General features: G+C 37.9%; 1 protein-coding gene across 1 annotated transcript in view; it reads left to right on the top strand.

Annotated features, from left to right (window-relative positions):
* The window catches only part of NBEAL1 (neurobeachin like 1), a 209,665-nt gene that overhangs the window by 52,443 nt on the left and 137,131 nt on the right, over positions 1-20,091 (top strand). Inside the window, 3 exon segments of the mRNA XM_042783564.1 lie at positions 11,338-11,420; positions 14,373-14,458; positions 19,426-19,732. Of these exon segments, the coding sequence (XP_042639498.1) occupies positions 11,338-11,420; positions 14,373-14,458; positions 19,426-19,732 (476 nt within the window).

Raw genomic sequence — 20,091 nt, 5'->3', positions numbered from 1 at the left:
TTTAATGATTTTGAGTTTTGTTCCACATTTTTCTCCTACTCTGTCCAGGACTTTCTATTGTGATCGCTTTCAGAGCGGTTGGTAGTGGTAGCCAGGCATCATTTAGTTCTGGTCTCCGGGTCAAGGAGGTTGAGTTTTGCCCAGTCCATTAGTCCTTTGGCCTGTTTATTTCCATGTGTCTTTGATTTTGTTCACTTTTTCGGTTAGGGAGAGACAGTAGTTGCATCTTAGATGGCTGATCCCTAGCTTTTAAGAATATAATCACTACTCATCAGAGTAGAATGTAGAACATTGTGTATTATGCCAGTTGACTTAGCTGTCCCCCTAGACTGTGGTCCAGAGCCCCCAAACCCTGTGTCTCATTACCTCAAGATCTTTGGTTATGGCTAAGTTTTCATAATATATGCCCTTTGTTTGCTATGCTATGTACATGGATATATTTATAGTATATACAAATATATATATAAAAATATCTTCTGCCAAACCTAGATATGGTCATGGGTGTAGTCCCATTTGCCTACCCATACTTGTTGAGCTTACCTGTCTGCCTGTGTGTCCATGATAGATTATTGTTTGTTATTACTGATACTGTAAGATTGTGTGTGTAATGATAGTTACCTTTGTTGTCTGTCTCTCTTGTGTATCTTTCCATGCCTATTCTGTGTACCTAGCGCCACTCTGACAAGAATATACCACAAATGGGATGGCTTTAACAAACAGGAGTTTTATTCTCTTACAGTTTGAAGGTTTTAAGTCAAAGTCCAAAGTGCTATGCCCTAGGCGCTGGGTGAAAGTCCCTCAGCCTTGGGCTTCCGCTCTCCTGCTCCCAGCCCATTGGAGCTAGAGGCTTTTCTTCACTCAGACAGCTGCTGGCTGCTGAGACTGACAAGCCCAGGATTGACAAGTAAAAAGGCACAGTCCCGATGTTACCAAACATATGGCAGGCCATTAATTCAAGTCCATTAAAAGTCCCAAGGTTACCAGAGCATGGGAGGCTGTTGAACAATGACTTGACTGCATGCATGCCATAAGCTGGAGACCATTCCACAAGGATTCTCCTTGTATACAGGAAGCAGACCACATCCCTAGGACAGGTACTCAGCTGCTCACAGTAGATTCCACCATGGAGTTGATTACCAGTCTCATCATGGGAAATACTATATCCAGCTGCCCAGCCACTCAACCAGGCCCAGCCAAGATGACACACAAACTTAGCTACCACAATGCCTAAGACTTTTCTTGACTGTTTATTAGTGAGAAGGTGTTAATGACCTACTGAATACTTCTTTTCTGTCAAGCTTATTATAATATCCCCATTTTTCCAGGGAGAAAGTACTTTGACTTTCCCTTTGCAAAGATGTTGTTGCAATCAGTATAAGCTAGATAATGCTGTGGTAAAAAGCAAGGGCTCAGAATAACAAGGTTTATTTCTTTTTTGTGCTCTCTGCCTACCATGGGTGAGGAGGGGAGCCTCTGTTCATCGTAGTCACTCAGGGTCCAAAGCTGACAGAGCAGATGGCATCTAAGGCTTTGTCAGTTTGCATATATTTAGGCAAACAAAAGCTATAAAGGGTCTCTTGCATTGGTAATTTAATACTTTTGTCTGTACATGACACATCTCATTTTCATTCAGAACTCATTGGCCACAATTAGTCACATGACTCCATCTATCACAGTGGGGCCAAGGGTTCAGTTGTACCATGTGATGGTACAATTATTTAGAAACAAATATTTGACAAACAGTGCCAGTGACTGCCTTTTGCTTCTGTATTTGTATTGCTCATGACTCTTTAAAGACTTAGAGAGGCGTAGAACCTTGTTCCATTTTCAGCCTTTCTACTCATTCAGCATTTTGGTTCTCAACAAGTCAGTGTTCTATTTTAAAGTTCATGCCAGAGCTTATTTAAAATCATGTTAAAATATATATAACGTAAAATTTTTCCTTTTAACCATTTTTAGGTGTACAGTTCAGTGACATCAGTCATTGTTTTGGTTACCTAGTGCCTCTCTGACAGGAATATACCACAAATGGTATGGCTTGAACAAACAGGAGTTTATTCTCTTACAGTTTTGGAGGCTAGAAGTCCAAGTTCCAGTTGCCAGGCTCTAGGGGCTGGTTGAAAGCCCGTAGACCTTGGGCTTCAGCTGTGCCTCTTGCTCCTGGCTCACTGAAGCTGGAGGCGTCTCTTCACTCAGGCAGCTGTTGGCTGTTCAGGCTGACAAACCCACGGTTGACAAGTGAAATGGCACACAGTCCCAATATTACCAAACAACATGGCCGACTATTGATTCAAGTCCATTAACAGTCTCAAGATGGGCGGGGCAACATGGCAGGCTGCTGAACAATGACTCAGCAACATGCAGCATTCTGGCATGCCAAAAAGCTGGAGATCTTCTTCAAAGTTGCTTCTTATATACTAGAAGCAGCCCACATCCCTAAAGCAGCTACTCAGCTGCTCCAGTAGATTCCACCATGGAGTTAACTACCAGACTCACCATGGGGAATAACTACATCTGACTGCCCAGCCACTCAACGAGGCCCAGCCAAGTTGACAAACAACCTTAACTACCACAGTCATATTCACAATGTTGTGCAATAGTTACCACTATTTATTTCCAAAATTTAAACAGAAACTCAGTACCTATTAAGCAGTAACTCCCTATTTCCCCCTTGTTCCAGTCCCTGGTAACTACTAATCTACTTTCTGTCTCTATACATTTTCCTATTCTAGATACTTCATGTAAATTGGAGCATATATTTGTCCTTTTGTGTGCCCAGCTTTCTTAGGGAGAGTGTTTCTCTTCCATTCTTGCTGCTTTCTCATCCTCCTTGGACTTGTCACTACTGCAAACCTAAGAGAACATTTCAAGTTTTAAAATAATGACACAAGATTTTTCTTTGAAGACCTCAAGACAGATAATGAAAGAAGAACAAAATCACAATATGAACATGACAGATTTTTAAAGGAATTCATAATAGTAAGAATGAAATGAATTTAAAGATAGAGGAAGAGGAGAAGAAGTAAAAAAAAAAATAGGTCTGAGAACAAATTAAATAATTGAAAAATAATACAACATTTTTTGAGAGCCAAAATCAAAAAGAAAAATTTAAATATTATAACATAATGTAGCCTGGTGGTATTTTCAATCACCTCATATGCATGTGAAAGCTGAACAGGGGATAAGGAAGACCGAAGAAGAGTTGATGCCTTTGAATTGCTGTATTGATGAAGAATGTTAAAAATACCCTGAACTCACAGAAGAAAGAACAAATCTATCTTGGAAGATGTACAGCCAGAATGCTCCTTAGAAGTGAGAATGGCCAGATTTTTTCTCTTGTACTTTAGCCATGTTATCAGAAGTGACCAATCCCTGGAGAAGGATATCGTACTTGCTAAGTAGAGGATCAGTGGAAAAGGGGAAGACCCTCAGTGAGATGTGCTGACACAGTAACTGCAACAGTAGACTCACACATTGCAAGGATGGTAAGGATGGTGCAGGACCAGGCAGTGTTTCGTTCTGTTGTACATAGGGCTGCTGTGAGTCAAAACTGACTCAGCAGCACCTAACAACAACAACAATGTAGCGAGAGAATTATGCATAGGTGAGATGGCATTTGGTTGGGAGAAAAAAAGAGGAAAAGTAGAGTTGATTAATCTGTTATGTCACTTTTAATACTGCTTGCAGAATCTCTTATGGTTAGAAAGATTTCCTCAAATGAAACTGAAATAAGCTCAGGGAGGGAGTATGTTCTTTCCAAATGATTTACTTATTCATTAGAGCATTATTGAGGTCTTACTTGGTATCCCATGCAATTTCAGTAAGACCTGTTGCTTGCCCACAGAGAAAAATAATTATATTTAAGTCATTCCCGGGGCTCCTGCTAGCTAAATTTTTGGCAACAGTGTGCACTAAAATCATTGCATTAAAAATTATAAACCATGGTGAAAAAAAGAAACTCATGAGTCTATTCAAATGTTGATTGCTTGCTTGATTGATGAGAAGAGAGGACTCTTGCTTCCAGTAAAATGCCAAGTGTCAATTAGTGAATGTAGTGAGATTGCTAGAGTTGGAAAAATTAGTATTTTGCACCCATAATAGAAAAGATTGGAATGGGATGGAGACTAAGTTTTGATGTTGTTGTTAAGTGCCGTCGAGTCGTTTCCGACTCATAGCGACCCCATGCACAGCAGAACGAAACACTGCCCGATCCCGCACCAGCCCCACAATCCATGCTATACTCGAGCCCATCATCGCAGCCACTGTATCAATCCATCTCGTTGAAGGCCTCCCCCTCTTTCGTCGACCCTCCACCCTACCAAGCATGACATCCTTCTCCAGGGAATGGTCCCTTCTTACAACATGACCAAAATAGGTGAGACGAAGTCTGTCCATTCTTGCTTCCAAGGAGCATTCTGGCTGCACTTCCTCCAGGACAGATCTGTTAGTTCTTTTAGCAGTCCATGGTACTTTCAGCATTCTTCGCCAGCACCACAACTCAAAAGCATCAACTCTTCTTCGGTCTTCCCTATTCATTGTCCAGCTCTCACATGCATACAAGGCGATTGGAAATATCATGGCTTGTGTCAGGCGCACCTTAGTCCTCAAGGAGATATCCTTGCTCCTCAGCATTTGAAACAGTTCCTTCGCAGTTGACTTCCCCAATGCTACACGTCGTCTAATGTCCTGACTGCTGCTTCCGTTGGCATCGATTGTAGAACCAAGCAATGTAAATTCCTTGACAACCTCAATCTTCTCTCCATTGATTGTGATGCTGCTCATTGGTCCAGTTGTGAGGATTTTTGTTTTCTTTATGTTGAGATGTAATCCATACTGCAGACTGTATTCTTCAACCTTCATCAGTAGGTGCCTTAAGTCATCCTCACTTTCAGCAAGCAAAGTTGTATCGTCTGCATATCTCAGGTTGTTAATGATTCTTCCTCCAATCCTGATACCACGTTTTTCTTCATATAGTCCAGCTTCTCGGATTATTTGCTCAGCATATAGATTGAATAAGTGTGGAGAAAGACTACAACCCTGACGTACTCCCTTCTTGATTTTAAACCATGTAGTGTCCCCTTGTTCTGTTCGAACGACAGCCTCCTGGTCAAGGTACAGATTCCTCATGAGTACAATCAAGTGCTCAGGGATTCCTATTCTTCTCAATGTTATCCATAATTTGTCATGATCCACACAATCAAATGCCTTTGCATAGTCAATAAAACACAAGTAAACCTCTTTCTGGTATTCTTTGCCTTGAGCCAAGATCCATCTGACAACAGCTATTGTTATTACTGATACTGTAAGATTGTGTGTGTAATGATAGTTACCTTTGTTGTCTGTCTCTCTTGTGTATCTTTCCATGCCTATTCTGTGTACCTAGCGCCACTCTGACAAGAATATACAACAGCTATGATATCCCTTGTTCCACGTCCTCTTCTGAATCCGGCTTGAACCTCTGGAAGTTCTCTGTCAATATACTGCTGCAAACGTTTCTGAATTATCTTCAGTAATATCTTACTTGCATGTGATATTAATGATATTGTTCTATAATTTCTACATTCTGTGGGATCACCTTTCTTTGGAATGGGCACAAATATGGATCTCTTCCAGTCAGTTGGCCAGGTAGCTGTCCTCCAAATCTCTTGGCATAACTGAGTGAGCGCCTCCAATGGGGCATCTGTTTGTTAAGTTTTGATGAGGAACATAGTATTTGTATGGTTTTATATTATTTCCACACAGATTACTTATTAGTTACAAAAGAACAAGTAGTAATATGGGAAAACCGGACATTATTTTGCCCAGATGATAAAACATCATCATCAGTGACAGCCTGATGGACATTATGTGCCTCCAAATGTGAAAAGGACACATCGTTGCCTGTGCAGTATTCCAGCCACGAATGCATAGTGAGAACCTAATTGTCTGAGGAAACTTCAAGCAAACCCCAAATGAAGGATGTTACAATGAATAAGGAGGAGGCAGCATTTTTTTAAAATGTCAGGCACACAAATAAAAGGCTGTGTAAATGTTCTAGGTTAAAGATGGCAAAAGAGAAACAAGGGAGCCCTTATGGCTTAGTGGGTAAAGCAGTTGGTTGCTAATCAAAAGGTTGGTGGTTTGACCTACCAGCTGCTCATAGGAAAAAGATGTGGCAGGCTCCTTCTGTAAAGATTTATAGCCTTGGAAGCCCTGTGGGTCAGTTCTGCTGTGTCCTGTGGGATGGCTGTGTGTTGGAATAGACTAGACGACAGAGGATTTTAAAGAGAAATGACAACTAAAGCAATGCCCTTGACAGGAAGTGGTACTAGAGGGGAGAATGCTATAAAAGACACTATTGGATCGATTAACAATGGAATGTGATAGTAGACTAAATAAAACTATTGTATCGGTGTTAAATTTGTTGGAATTTATAAGTCTTCTGTGGTTATGCAAGACAGGATCGCCTTATTTTTAAGAAATATTTACAGGTAAATGACTGATGCATGTACCTTACCCTTAAATGTTCAGGAAAATATTATTTGTGTGAATATATAGATAGATACACATATATGCAATATATATTTATACATAAATATATAAATATATGTGTAATATATATGTATACATATATGTAAAAATATATGTGCAATATATATGGAGGGAGAGTTAGCAAATGTTAAAGCACTTGTTAACAGTTGCTAAAAGGAAATGTTAATGATAAACCTGGGTAAACTATTTTTGGATGTTAGTTATGTCCTGGATATGGTAGGAGCACACACACAGACACACACATACAGCACAACTAAATTAACCAGAAGAGGATATGAATTTAGAAAACAGATGAAAACAAATGGTTTTCAGTCCTCTTAACCAATTGACACCTATTAGCATCTATTAGGTGCTAAGTGCTTGGCCCACTAACATCAAATAATAATAGAGCATTCAAGTATACACGTTTTATGTAAGTTCTTTGTAAGTTCACTTACTGAAACCATGCAGTTCAAATTAGTTATGATTTATTATTTGTGTTATAATGTGTGTAATAGTTCTTACCCATTTCTTTATATTTTAAATATAAAATATCATCATATATTAATATATATTTATGTGTTTTATATTTTTGCCATAACTCTAATGAAAATTATTTATGTCTGTATGGTGCATCTAATACAGGATCTTTAGAATGAGTCATTGTCTTACTTATCTTGTGCTGCCATAACAAATACCATTAAGTGGATGGTTTTAACAAGCAGTAGTAGTTCATTAGTTTAAGTAGGAGGCTAAAACCAAAAAACCAAACACACTGCCATTGAGTCAGATCCTACCCATAGCGACCCCTCCTTGGGTTTCTGAGGCAGTATCACTACAGAAGTAGATTGCCCAGCTTTTCTTCTGAGGAGTAGCTAGGAGTCTGCATTCAGGACCCAGCTCCAGGGGCAGACGTGCTGTGTGTGGCTCTGGGGGAAGCTCTTTGCTCTTCAGCTGTTTCTTGGCTGCTTGGTGATCCTCATGAGGCGTGGCATCTGTCTTCCCCCATCTCTGCTTTTTTGCTGTTTGTGTCATCTGTTCTTTATATCTCTAAAGAGATATGATTTAAGACACACCCTACACTAATATTGTCTCATTAACATAACAAAGAAAACACATTCCCAAATGGGATTATAACCACAGGTGTAGGGATTAGCATTTATAACACATTTTTTGGGGGACATAGATCAATCTGTAACAGTCATTATCACAAATTGTGGAAGTACATTTTCATGATGTTATTTATGTAAGGATGTTTATTATTGTCATTTGTATCACAAGGTGTTTTTTGGATATAGCCAATCTGTTAAATAATACTATAATTTATAATACACAAAATAGAAATCATCTCATGGAGAAATCGGAATCAATTTTTCATATCTTATTTTTAGAATAGTGAAGGTTTATAGAAAAATTGTGCTGAAAGTACAAAGAGTTCTCATATGCCTCCTCTCCCCCTGCAAACAGTTTCTCCTGTTATTAAAATCTTGCATTCCTGTGGTACGTTTGTTACAGTTGATGAACAGTATTAATATATTATTAACTAAAGTCCATAGTTTATTTAGGATTTTTGTGTTGTCTAGTCCTGTGGTTTTTTTTGTTGTTACCATCAAGTCGTTTCTGATTTCATGGTGACAAATTTTAAAAAATGTATATTGTCACATGTTTACCAGTACAATATCATACAGAATGGTGGTTGTTGTGTGCCATTCAGTCATAGCAACCCTGTAAGGCAGAGTGGAACTGTCATAGCAACCCTGTAAGGCAGAGTGGAACTGCCCTGTGGGGTTTTCTAGACTATATAGTCTTTACAGGAGCAGATTTGCTAGTGAAATCGAGTGGAATCAAAGTTTATCCTGAAATATAATAACTCAGTTCCTTAAGAGCTGAATAGGATGAAAGCTCAACTATTCCCCCACCCTGGTTAAGACAGATAGGACCCTGGTTGAACACAAATGAGTAAATAATAACTCAGTTCCTAAGAACTGAATGGAACAAAAAGCCAATTTACATATTCTTTCCTGATATTCCCCTAGAAACAGGTGATAAGCACATTAATGTGTCTCAAAAGACAACTTGAAAATTAACTTTGGCCTGCGGACATGCGCAGTAGGTCAAACAGGAACAAAGTTGCTGGGAACTAAATCTCCCCTCTGCCTAAGCCCAGATCAGCTGATGACAAGAAGCCAGTGTGACTCATCCAATGAACAAGTACACTGCATTAAAAAAAGACAGTCCCTTTAAACTGAGGTGAAGGAAATTTCAGCCAGTTGTCAACTGTTTCATGCCCAAATTCCTGAAATTTTTATGAATATGCATAATCCTCTCTCCTGAAACTTAAAAAACTGTAATTTGATTTAGATTCAGGGAGTCACATTTGGGAAAAGACTCCTGTCTCCTTGCATTGCTGCTTTGCAATTAATAATTTTCTCTCCTCTTAATCACTTGGTGTGTAAACTGTTTAGCATGACTGCACACCAGGCAGGGACATGCATTTTGGTCTGATTCCACTAGGTCTTTTCTCCTGAGATGCTACTTAACAACTGAGAGGGTTTAAACTACCACCTTTCAGGTAGCAGCCAAGCACTTAACCATTGCAGCAATAGGGCTCCTTAGAATAGTTTTACTTCCTGTAAATACTTTTTCATCCTTGTAAAATGAATTTTTCTACCACATGACTGAAGTTTTTATTTGAAACTGTGTTGCCATAAAGACAGGTAAATCTTTGATAATGATCTTAATTAAATAGAAGGATCCAATGATGTTCTAGGATGTTATGTTTGAAATAACTAAAACCAGTTGCTGTTGAGTTGATTCCAAGTCACGGTGACCCAGTGTGTTTCAGAGTAGAACTGCACTTGACTGCACTTTGAATGGTCGTGACCTTTTGGAAGTAGATTGCCAGGGTTTTTTTTTAAAAAAATTTTTATTCTGATTTGGGTAAAAGTTTACAGAGCAGATTAATTTTCCGTATGGGAATTCATACACATTTTGTTTCATGACATTAACTGCAGTTCCCTTCAATGTAACAGCTCTCTTACCACTTCTTCCCTGTAGTTACCTCTTCCTGTGCCCTTCTTTCCTACACATTCCTGTCCCTGAACTATCTCCCTGTGCAAATATTGCCTTTCTCTTGTCCCATGATTAATCATTGTAAGGAGTGTATCTGTCTGATGTAAATGTTCACCCTATATGCCTGTCTACTGTTTGGCTGGAAGCCACAGGAGTGAGTTCAGTTCCACACCTGAAGGGTAACAAGGGGCCATAGTCTTGGGGGTCTCACCAGGTTCTATCAGACCAGTAAACCTGGTCCTTTTTTTTTTTTTTTAAGTGATTTTGAATTTTGTTCCACGTTCTTCCACTCTATCCAGGATCTCCTGCACTCATTCCTTTCCAAATGGGTGGTAGCCGGGCGCGCTCTAGTTCTTCTAGTCTCATGGTCATAGAGGCTGAGAATCTCATGGTCTGTTAGTCCCTTGGACCAATTATTTCCATGCATCTTTGGATTCACCAGGGCTTTCTTGTGAAAATAAATGCAGGGAGTATGATGATTTTTATGCCCTACCCAGTAGAAATAGGTATAGACTTGGAAAGCAGTGCATTGACACAAGGGTATTCAGTAATTTCTGGTGAATATAGATATTAGATAAGGATTATAGAGCTCTGTCATTACTGAGTTCAGCTGTGTCTATCCTATTTGCTTTATTTTATGGCAATAAGCTTTTCTTCCTATCTTTGAAATAATTATAAGGAAAGTAATTTCAGTAACTCAATTATGGTTATTAAGAAGGCATCTCATACCAATGTTTTATCAATAGATCATGTTCATATTTATGGAATTTCTATGTGACTGTCCTTCAGACATTTTTTCCTTATTTTTGTTGGCTTTGACCTAAAAATGTTTAGTGTTTTTTCTGGACATGAATAAAAGGTCTGTGACTTCTGATTTCCACCATTTGCCTGTTGGAGGTATCATAACAACTGTCTTCATTCCCCACTCTCCACACCCCCTATGTCCATCTAAGAGAGTCATTTTGTGTGAATTGAAATGTTTTGGTGAAAGCATGGGAATTTCTGTTGCCATATCACAAGTCTGTAGAAATATTATAGCCATCAGAACTATTGACATTGTTATTACAAAAAGATGAAAAGTCCAAGCCTATACTGGATCTAGGAGCTCTGGTAGCATAGTGCCTAAGGCACTTGACTACTAACCAGAAGGCTGGTGGTTCAAACCCACCAGCCACTCCTCGGAAGGAAGGTTGGGCAATCTACTTCCATAGTGATACCGCCACAGAAACCCAAGAAGGGGTCGCTATGAGTCGGGTCCGACTCAGTGGCACATAACAACAATACTGGATCTGTGTTCTTAGGATGGAAGAAGCTTACAGTTCTGCACTTAGGCATATCATAAAGTGGCAGTTTGGTCTGATTGAGGAACTTCTAGTTACACTATGGTAATAAGCTATAAGCCAGAGATGCCAAATTAGTAATACTGCTGAACATGCTCTTTCATTCATTAGGAAATTGAAGGGCAGGTTCTTTCTTCAGTTTCTAGTTATTTGGAGATTTAACCTGGCTGCTGTGTTTGACTGTTAAAAATTTTTAAAAAATAATGTTTCTTAATTCAAAAGAAGAAATCATTCAGTTGGTGAGCATTTAAGTTATTGGATAGACTTCCTTTTAAAAATAATGCTAATCACAGAAATATGTTGCTCAGTACACAAATCAAAAACTAAAAGATTAAGTTGTTTATATTATTTTTATAATTGGGCCATTTCTACTTGTTCATGTTGTAATTTGTCTTTAACTTATGTTTAATGATAGACGAATCCTTAGTACTGTGGAAAAGAGCAGACAGAAATATAAACCAGCTTCTCTCACTGTGGAGTTCATCCCTTTCTTTTATCGTAAGTAACACTTCTAGTTCCTGCTAGTTTAATTTCGTAATTAACGCTTCTAGTTCTTGCTAGTTTGATTTTGTTCTTATTCTTTTATTCTTACTCTGATTCTGATCTTGATTCAACTTTGTGAAATGATAAGATTGTAAGAACCTGTCACTAGAGTACTTGATTCCTTTTTAGCTGTGCTTATTGTTCTTGGTTCTATTTAATTTACTGTTCTCAAAGTATTTCTCTTTTGATGACAATAATAAATTTTAGGACTTCAGAATTTTTGCTGAAAATAAACTTAGAGTCTGTCATTATATATGACCTCCGTGGGCCCTAGTTTTCTATTGAAAGGGAGAAAAAAGATTATGTCATATTTTCAGAATACCGAAAAATGAGACCAATTTGGTGGGTATGGGAGCCTCTCTGGCTTAGAAGCTTTGTACCCCATAGAAGCCGTTATATCTTAGTGTCCAACTCCTGGGAAGGGGAATGTCTGAATTACAAGTTTCCTCACAATCAGGGAAGCCCAGACTTCCCACCAGGTATTTATAGTTCATTCATGTCCTCCCAGTCCAGATCAAGGAAAATTTTACCACAGGTAGTTTGCCTGGTAGCACTACTGATTGTCCAGACTTTTCAGATTTGCAATGAAATAATTCTAGGTCCATTTTCCCATGTTGTTAGTATATGCTATTGAGTTGATTCCCACTGCTAAAGGGGCAGGGAGACCGCATCTTCTGACCTCCTCTAACCCAACAAGTTGTTGTTGTTGTTACGTGCTGCCGAGTCGTCTCCGACTCATAGCGACCCCTCCTTGGGTTTCCGAGTCTGTATCACTATGGAAGTAGATTGCCCAATCTTCCTTCTGAGCAGTAGCTGGTGGGTTTGAACCGCCAGCCTTCTGGTTAGCAGTCAAATGCCTTAGGTGCTACGTCACCAGAGCTCCCAAACACAAGAGGAAGACAGAATCAGCGTCAGTAGCCTAAGGCCTGTCCCTGCGAGGCCAGACATTCCGCCTCCCTCCAGCCCTTTCATCAACTCTGACACCAACTGTTCCTCCTGTAGCACCCATCACCTCTCTGCTGGGTTTGATAATTTTCTGCAGTGGTGACACAGAACTCACAGATTATAAGGTTTATTAGGGAAGCATCAGGCTACAGTTCAAGTTCAGGAACATGATCAGTTTCTCTCAGCCCACCATCTCTCAGCCGACAGTCTCCCAGCAGTGCATGTCTCTTGGTGTCTCTCTCCCAGCAGTGCTTGTCTCTCATGTCTCCCAGCTGGCAGCAAGAGATTTCTTCTCCCTCTAGCAGAGCTCCTTTTGAGCCTGGCACAGTGGCAAGCTAACCAATCCTGACATCATAATTCTGTACACCTGAGAGAGAGAGAACTAGCTTCTCAGAAAATTATTTTGTGCTGCTCCAACAGAAATACCCCAGGTGGATAACTTTTAACAACTCAGTTGCTCATGGCAAATTCCACCATGGAGTATACAAAGACTTATGGCTAGAAAAGCCATACCAGGTAATTTACTATACTGCACCCACTCATAGTGACCCTATAAAACAGAGTAGAACTGCCATTTTGGATTTCCTCAGCTGTAATCCTTATGGAAAGGAGCCCAATGGCATAGTTGTTAAGTGCTCCACTGCTAACCAAAAGGTGGTGGTTTGAACCACTAGCCACTCTGTGCCAGAAAGATGTGGCAGTTTGCTACTCTACAGATTACAGCCTTGGGAACCCCATGGGCAGTTTTACTCTGTCCTATTTACTCTGTCCTATAGGATCATGAGGGAACTCTGGTAGCGTAATGCCTAAGGCACTTGACTGCTAACCAGAAGCCTGGCGGTTCAAACCCATCAGCCACTCCTCGGAAGGAAGATAGGGCAATCTACTTCCTTAGTGATACTGCCTTGGAAACCCAAGGAGGGGTCGTTGTGAGTTGGGTCCGACTCGATGACACATAACAACAACAACAACATAGGGTCATGAAGGAGTACTGGTGGCACAGTGCCTGAGGCATTTGACTGCTAACCAGAAGGTTGGCGGTTCAAACCCACCAGCCATTCCACGGAAGGAAGACTGGGCACTCTATTTCCATAGAGATATTGCCTTGGAAACCCAAGGAGGGATTGCTATGAGTCAGATCTGACTCAATGGCCATGGAAAAATAAAAAATAGACTCATTGACATTTATTTAATGCTATACAATCAGATATGGTCACTATCTATATAGATACATGCTCTCTAAAATGAATTAAGACAGATGTTTATGTAAATATGTAATAATATCCAGGATATAGTAAGTTAAAAAAAACCAAAGTATATGCCAGAGAGTATGTATAGCTTTTTCTTTTCCTTTTCTTTTTGAAGGTGGGAGGGAGCCTGATGGATTAGAGAATAGGTCAGAATGATACTTTGCCTTGTCAGCTCTTCTAGGCTGTTTTAATTTTTTTTGTTATGCATAAATAACTTATTGAAAACAAAATTAAAATTTAAAGTGCTAAAAGAAAGGTTGGCATTAGAATTTTAGAATATTGGCACTGGAGAGACCCAGGAAATCTGTTTCTCCAACTCTTGATTTTATAATGACTAAACTCAGACAGTAGTAGTAGTAGTAAAAATGAATCCAATTTTATGTCAGATTTGAACCAACCTAGTTTTGTCTCTTATTAACCATGGGACCTTAGGCAAAATACTAACTTATGATGTTCTGATTGCTCATTTATATGTAGAGGGTAAAATATCCTCCTCATATGAAGTATTATGAAAACTTTGATAAAGTAAAGTACCTAAAATAGTATCTGATAGTTTCTCTTTTCCCTGCCAATTAAAAAATGCCTATCAACCTTGCCTTTTAATAAATGTTACACTTTTCACCAATGCAGTCATGTTTCATAGTTGGACATTTCTTAGAGATAAATCATATTGTGAAAGAGAAATCTTACTTATTTATTTGTTTATTCACAGAATGTTTTCAGGAAAGTGAACATCTCAAGGAAAGTCTTAAGTGTTGCTTACTGCATCTCTTTGGAGCCATTGTAGCTGGTGGGCAGGTGAGGAAAGTGTTGAAAGTTAACATATGAAATAATAGTTAAGAATGAGAAGGGCTTATTTAATTCTGCTCTTCTGTGGATTATGTAATTTACTCTTTGTCTTTTTATAATTTTATGAACTATACAAATATTTCTCTGATTTTATATCTTGTTTAAAACTAATCTAATTACTTCTTTATTTATTAACTTCCAAAAAAACTTGTAATTAGTAATATTAGCACTAACAATAAAATTACTGAATAAGTAACCAGGTTCAACATTTTTTGCTGCTTTTTTGTGAGCAACCTATGTTGAATTTTCAAGGAGTTATGTATTGTTGTTGTTGTTATGTGCCATTGATAGCGACCCCTCCTTGGGTTTCTGAGGTGGTATCACTATGGAAGTAGATTGGCCAACCTTCCTTCCGAAGAGTGGCTGGTGGGTTTGAACCACCAGCCTTCTGGTTAGCAGTCAAATGCCTTAGGCACTATGCTACCAGAGCTCCTAGTGGTATATAGTCAGATTAATTTTTAGAAAATGATAGTATTGTTAGGTTCTTCATCATGTTGGGTTTCAGCTACTAGTTCTTACTTTAGAGTATTGAGGAGGTCAGCTCTGTTAGTCCATTTGATGAAATCATACTCCAGCAGTTTGATTTCTAAAAACATATTAATTTACTCTTCTGTCTAGTTATAATCATTAAATTATATGTTTTTTTTTTTTTTTTACAATTCCAACTAGTGTTTTATTTATAAGAAATTAAATCCAGAAATGTTTGTGAACTTTGTCAACATAAGCATCTTAAAATTTGTTTGTGGTAGACTTTGAGTATAACTACTTGTTGACCACAAGATTATAGTTCAAAGAAAATATTCTACATGTATTCTTCAACCATGCAGTTGAGATCAGAGATTCTTAACACTTCTTGTATTTTTTGCAGATTCCTTTGTTATCCCCATAAAGCCCTTCTCAGAATATTTTTAAAAGCATAAACTGAAATACATAAGATCACAAAGGGGGAACCAATTATACTGAAATGCAGTTACCAAAACATTAATAAAACAAATTTGTGACATAGTAATATGTATTTCTTTATAACATATTAAATAAAAAGGTCTAGCAGCAAGCCTAGTAGTAACTCATGTAATTTCAAAGTATAGGTGAGCATAAATGATCTTTTAAGATACTGTAACAACTGTAAAAGATACTGCTAATACTATGATGGTTTATTGCTTATATTTAAAATTGAAGAAAATAGTAATTTTCAATTAGAGGTTAGTGGAAATAAAGATATAATTCTTTGTCATCCACTTTCATAAATTTCTTGAATTCTGTAGTATTTCAACATAAGATTATATAAATAATACATATATTAACTATAATACCTTTTCATTTCAAGCACTAGTAAGAAATTCTTGTCTGCCTTTAGGAAGATATCAGGGATGTTAATACTTAGACCTTTATTTGAGCCTCTCATGAGGTTCTTTTTATCTTAAAGCAGTGGGGAACTTTTATAGCAGTAGAGACTTGCTACTTATTTTATATTTCATCTACTGTTTCTTATTTAGTTTGGAGTTGTGAGGGAGTATAACCTTTATTTTTCAAGTGAATGTCATAAACAAATGACTTTATATATGTAGTCAGTCTCTTTTTTATTTAGTGTGCCCAGTTTAGCTCTATTTTCTTGAGCATTAATCTTGTGAATACCATTATGAAGTTGAGGTTCCTGTCAGCTGGTGCTGCAGCTTCCCTCTCCTGCCTGTCTTTATGCTGTTTTTGTTTTTTCTCTCTAATATCATTTTTTCAGGGAATAGCACTTGTGCTCAGTGGGCATTTTTTTCCCCTTGTATTATTTTTATTACCTCTTACACTAACATCCTGTTACCTTATAGAATCCTGCTGACATTCCCATCTCTTGTTTTTTCACCCCATCCCTTTTCTGATAGTTACCCAGATTCTCTGCTTGGGTTCCTGGTGGGCTACCTGTGGTCTTCTTTTCCCTCTGGTAGAAATAAAAGTCTTCTTAAATTGAGAGAGATTCAAACAGGATCTTATTTTTCAGCTTATGTTTGCTTAGTCACCTTCCTTTATTAGCTGGTACCCTTCTTTTGGGTCAGTATCTCCCCATTGCCAGCATTTCTCCACTACTTAGAATAAGAATTAAGCATGCATGAATGAAATTGTAGATAGCATTATTATTGACTAATGGGAAGCCAGATTGATTCCGTTATTTTTGTGAACACACAGAGACTCATTCTTATTAATGGTCTGGATCAGTCAAGTCATGAGAAATTAAAACTCGCATGAAAATCAGGTAGATACTGGAACAACAGTTTATCATTTTATATACTGAAAGTGAGGATCTCTGGTGGTGTAGTGGTTAATTCACTCAGCTGCTCACTGAAAACGCCATAGTTTGAATCCTCCAGCTGCTCCACAGGAGAAAGATAAAGCAGTCTGCTTGTTTAAAGATTTATAGCCTTGGAAACCCTATGGGGGCAGTTTTGCTCTGTTCTACAGGGTCACTATGGAATTGGAATCAAGTCGATGGCAGTGGTTTTTTGTTTTTTGTTTTTTGTTTTTTTTAAATGTGTGTGTGTATACATACTGAAAATGCTCATGATCTTTTTTTAAAATTTTATTTATTTTTGCAGTGTTGCCTCCTCTCCCCTCTCACCCCTGGTAACCAACAAAGTTTTCTTCCACATATAAACCTTTCCTTGACTTTTTACAATAAAGAACTAATGCTATGTTTGTCCTTCTGGGAATGACTTACTTCACTCAGCATAATGTCCTCCAAGTTCATCCACATTATGCAGTGTTTTGCAGATTCTACATTATTCTTTAGTGTTGCATAGTATTCCATTGTGTGTGTGTACCTTAATTTGGTTATCCATTCTTCTGTTGATGGGCACCTAGGTTGTTTCTATCTTTTTACTATTGTAAATAGTGCTGCAGTGAACATGAGTGTCCATATATCTGTTCTTGTCCTAGCTCTTACTTCTTTAGGATATATACCTAGTGATGGGATTGCTGGATCAAATGGTATTTCTAATTTCAAGTTTTTAAGGAATTTCCATACTACTTTCCACAGTGGTTGTATCATTTGACAGTCCCACCAGTAGTGTAAGAGAGTCCCAGTCTGTCAACATCCTCGTAAGCATTTGTTTTCTGTCTTGCTGAACTTTGCTATTAGGGGTAGGGCAAGATGGTATCTCATTGTTTTGATTTGTGAAAATGCTTGTGACTTTTGTGATCAGGTTTAATCTATAGTTAGATCTATATAGAAGTCAGAGGTTGGTTGTTAAATGTGATATCACTATAAGAGTATTAGATAGTATCTAAAGGAATATCTAAATATCTAAAGGAAAAAGTTTTTCAGAAAAAATGGAGATACTGAAACCAGTGACTAGAATGTCATACCAAACATCGTGCCTGAGCTTCTGATTGACATATTTGTTCTTTAGATCTGTTACTTCAGTCAAACCATTTCAGTTTTACTTTACGTGGGGAGCAAGAGCTTAGGAGCCAAATGTTACCTGGGTTTGAATCCCATGTCCATCTCTAGTGTAACCTTGGACAAACTATTTACATATATTTTAATTTCCTTTTTTATCTACAGAGGTAGTAAAGTAACATAGGGTCATCATGAAAACTAAATGATACATAATATATGGAAAACAATAAAGGGTCTGCAGAACTAACTAAGTCACAGTTGCATCAGATATATTTAGGATCTGCTGTAAGTAGCAGTCAATACTAAAATTGTAACAGCTATAAAGCTGTTTTGAATTTGCAGTTTATTTCTCTCTCATTTAGAAAATATAAAAAAGAATACCAGTGAGCAGTCCAAAGTTAATATGCCAGCTATCTTTAAGGAGGTACTGAAAAGTTGACTCACATTATCTGTTTGACTTCATTTGCCAAACTCAAGTCACATGATTGCGAAGAAGACAGATATTTCCAGTTAAAAAATTTGCCGAAACTTTCTTCCTCAGCCCTTCTTAGCAGCAGGGGAGGCTTGGAAATGTAATCTTTATTCCAAATCGTCATGTGCCCATTAAAACATGTTCTTAATAAAGAAGCAGAGGAGAATGGATGTTGGGTAGACCTTTAGCAGTTTCTTCCATTATAGCACTTGTTATTGTTGCTATTATTTATTACATTGATAATTATCATTAATAACAAATCCTGATGGCTGTAAGTTCTACCACTTTCAGATGATTTTGCATGTTCTGTTACATTATGTATCAATTAAAAAATTTAGGGCAATATATATATTTTTTTTATTTCCAACTTTTATAGGTCATCCGATGTAGCTACCAATTTCTTAATGTACAGAGTTTTGACATAACTTTATAGATAAATAGCCAAGCCATATCTGTTGGGATGTGTTTATTATAATCACCAGAACACCTGACAAATACAGGCTTGACCAGGTTGAGATTTTTTTATTCTTGTGTAAGAAATCCAGGTGCAGGCATTTCTGGATTTGTACAGCAGCGCATTGATGTTATAAAGGACTTAAGGTTTTTAATATTTCTGCTCTGTTACTTTAATACTTGTGTTTTGTCTCTTTGTGGTGTAATGGTGGCTCCAAATATTACTTCTGCATTCTGTGCAGGAAGAAGGTGAAAGGGCCAGGGGCACAAGGTCATTCCCTTTTTATTTGCAAAGTGATGCCCTCTCCATAGTCTGTTGCCAGATATCCTTGACCAGAACTGTGTATGGTTACCCCTTGCTGCAAGACCAGAAAGTGTGTTTTCTAGATGCGCAGATTACTACCCTGAATAAAATCAGAGTCCTGTTAGTGAGGAAGATTTAATAGGTGTAAAAGCAGTAGGACTATCTGCTGAAATATGTGTTTAAAATGTCTTTTGATTTTTTAAAAGAAAAAATTGTAGATTTATTAAATTATTTTTGTGGTTGCAAACCTACAGAACTTCAGTTAGGATAGGATTTCATTTTTATTCTCCCTAATATTTCAGAGGAATGCTTTGCAAGCAATTTCACCAGCCACTGTGGAAGTTCTTATGCGAGTTTTGGCAGATTGTGATTCTTGGGAGGATGGAGATCCTGAAGAAGTGGGTAGAAAGGTAGAACTAACTCTGAAGTGCCTTACAGAAGTGGTGCATATCCTTCTGACTAGCAGCTCTGACCAGCGTCAGGTGGAAACCAACACTATTCTGGAGAACTACTTTAAATTACTAAATTCAGATCATTCAGCTTTACCTAATCAAAGGAGGTCCAGGCAGTGGGAAGGCCGGTTCATAGCTCTACAGATCAAAATGCTGAGTAAGTATTACAGAAAGACAGTTTTCTGAGTTTATATTTTTACTTTCATATTCTTCACTTCCTTTTGAAATATAAGAGTTGTATAGAAAGTATTGATTGTTTGATTCAGATATCATGTGGCTGTTTTAGATTTTGACTTCAATAACATAGATTTGATTTCTTCATCTTTGTTTCAACAGTGACAAAGTTGACCTCTGTGGTCTTTTTATTGTTTAAAGCATTGAGTTCCTTCTCTTCCCTCCTAACCACTAAGAAATTGTGGTCTCTATGCATTTGCCTCTTTCTAGATATTACATATGAGTGGAATTCTTTTTTAAACGTGCAGTACATTTGCCAACTCTATATTCTGTTTTTTTTTT

Source organism: Orycteropus afer, unplaced genomic scaffold, assembly GCF_000298275.1.
Source record: "Orycteropus afer afer isolate SDZICR_OR568_19922 unplaced genomic scaffold, OryAfe1.0 scaffold00002, whole genome shotgun sequence".
Taxonomy (NCBI): domain Eukaryota; kingdom Metazoa; phylum Chordata; class Mammalia; order Tubulidentata; family Orycteropodidae; genus Orycteropus; species Orycteropus afer.
This window is presented reverse-complemented; position numbering and strand designations above follow the sequence as displayed.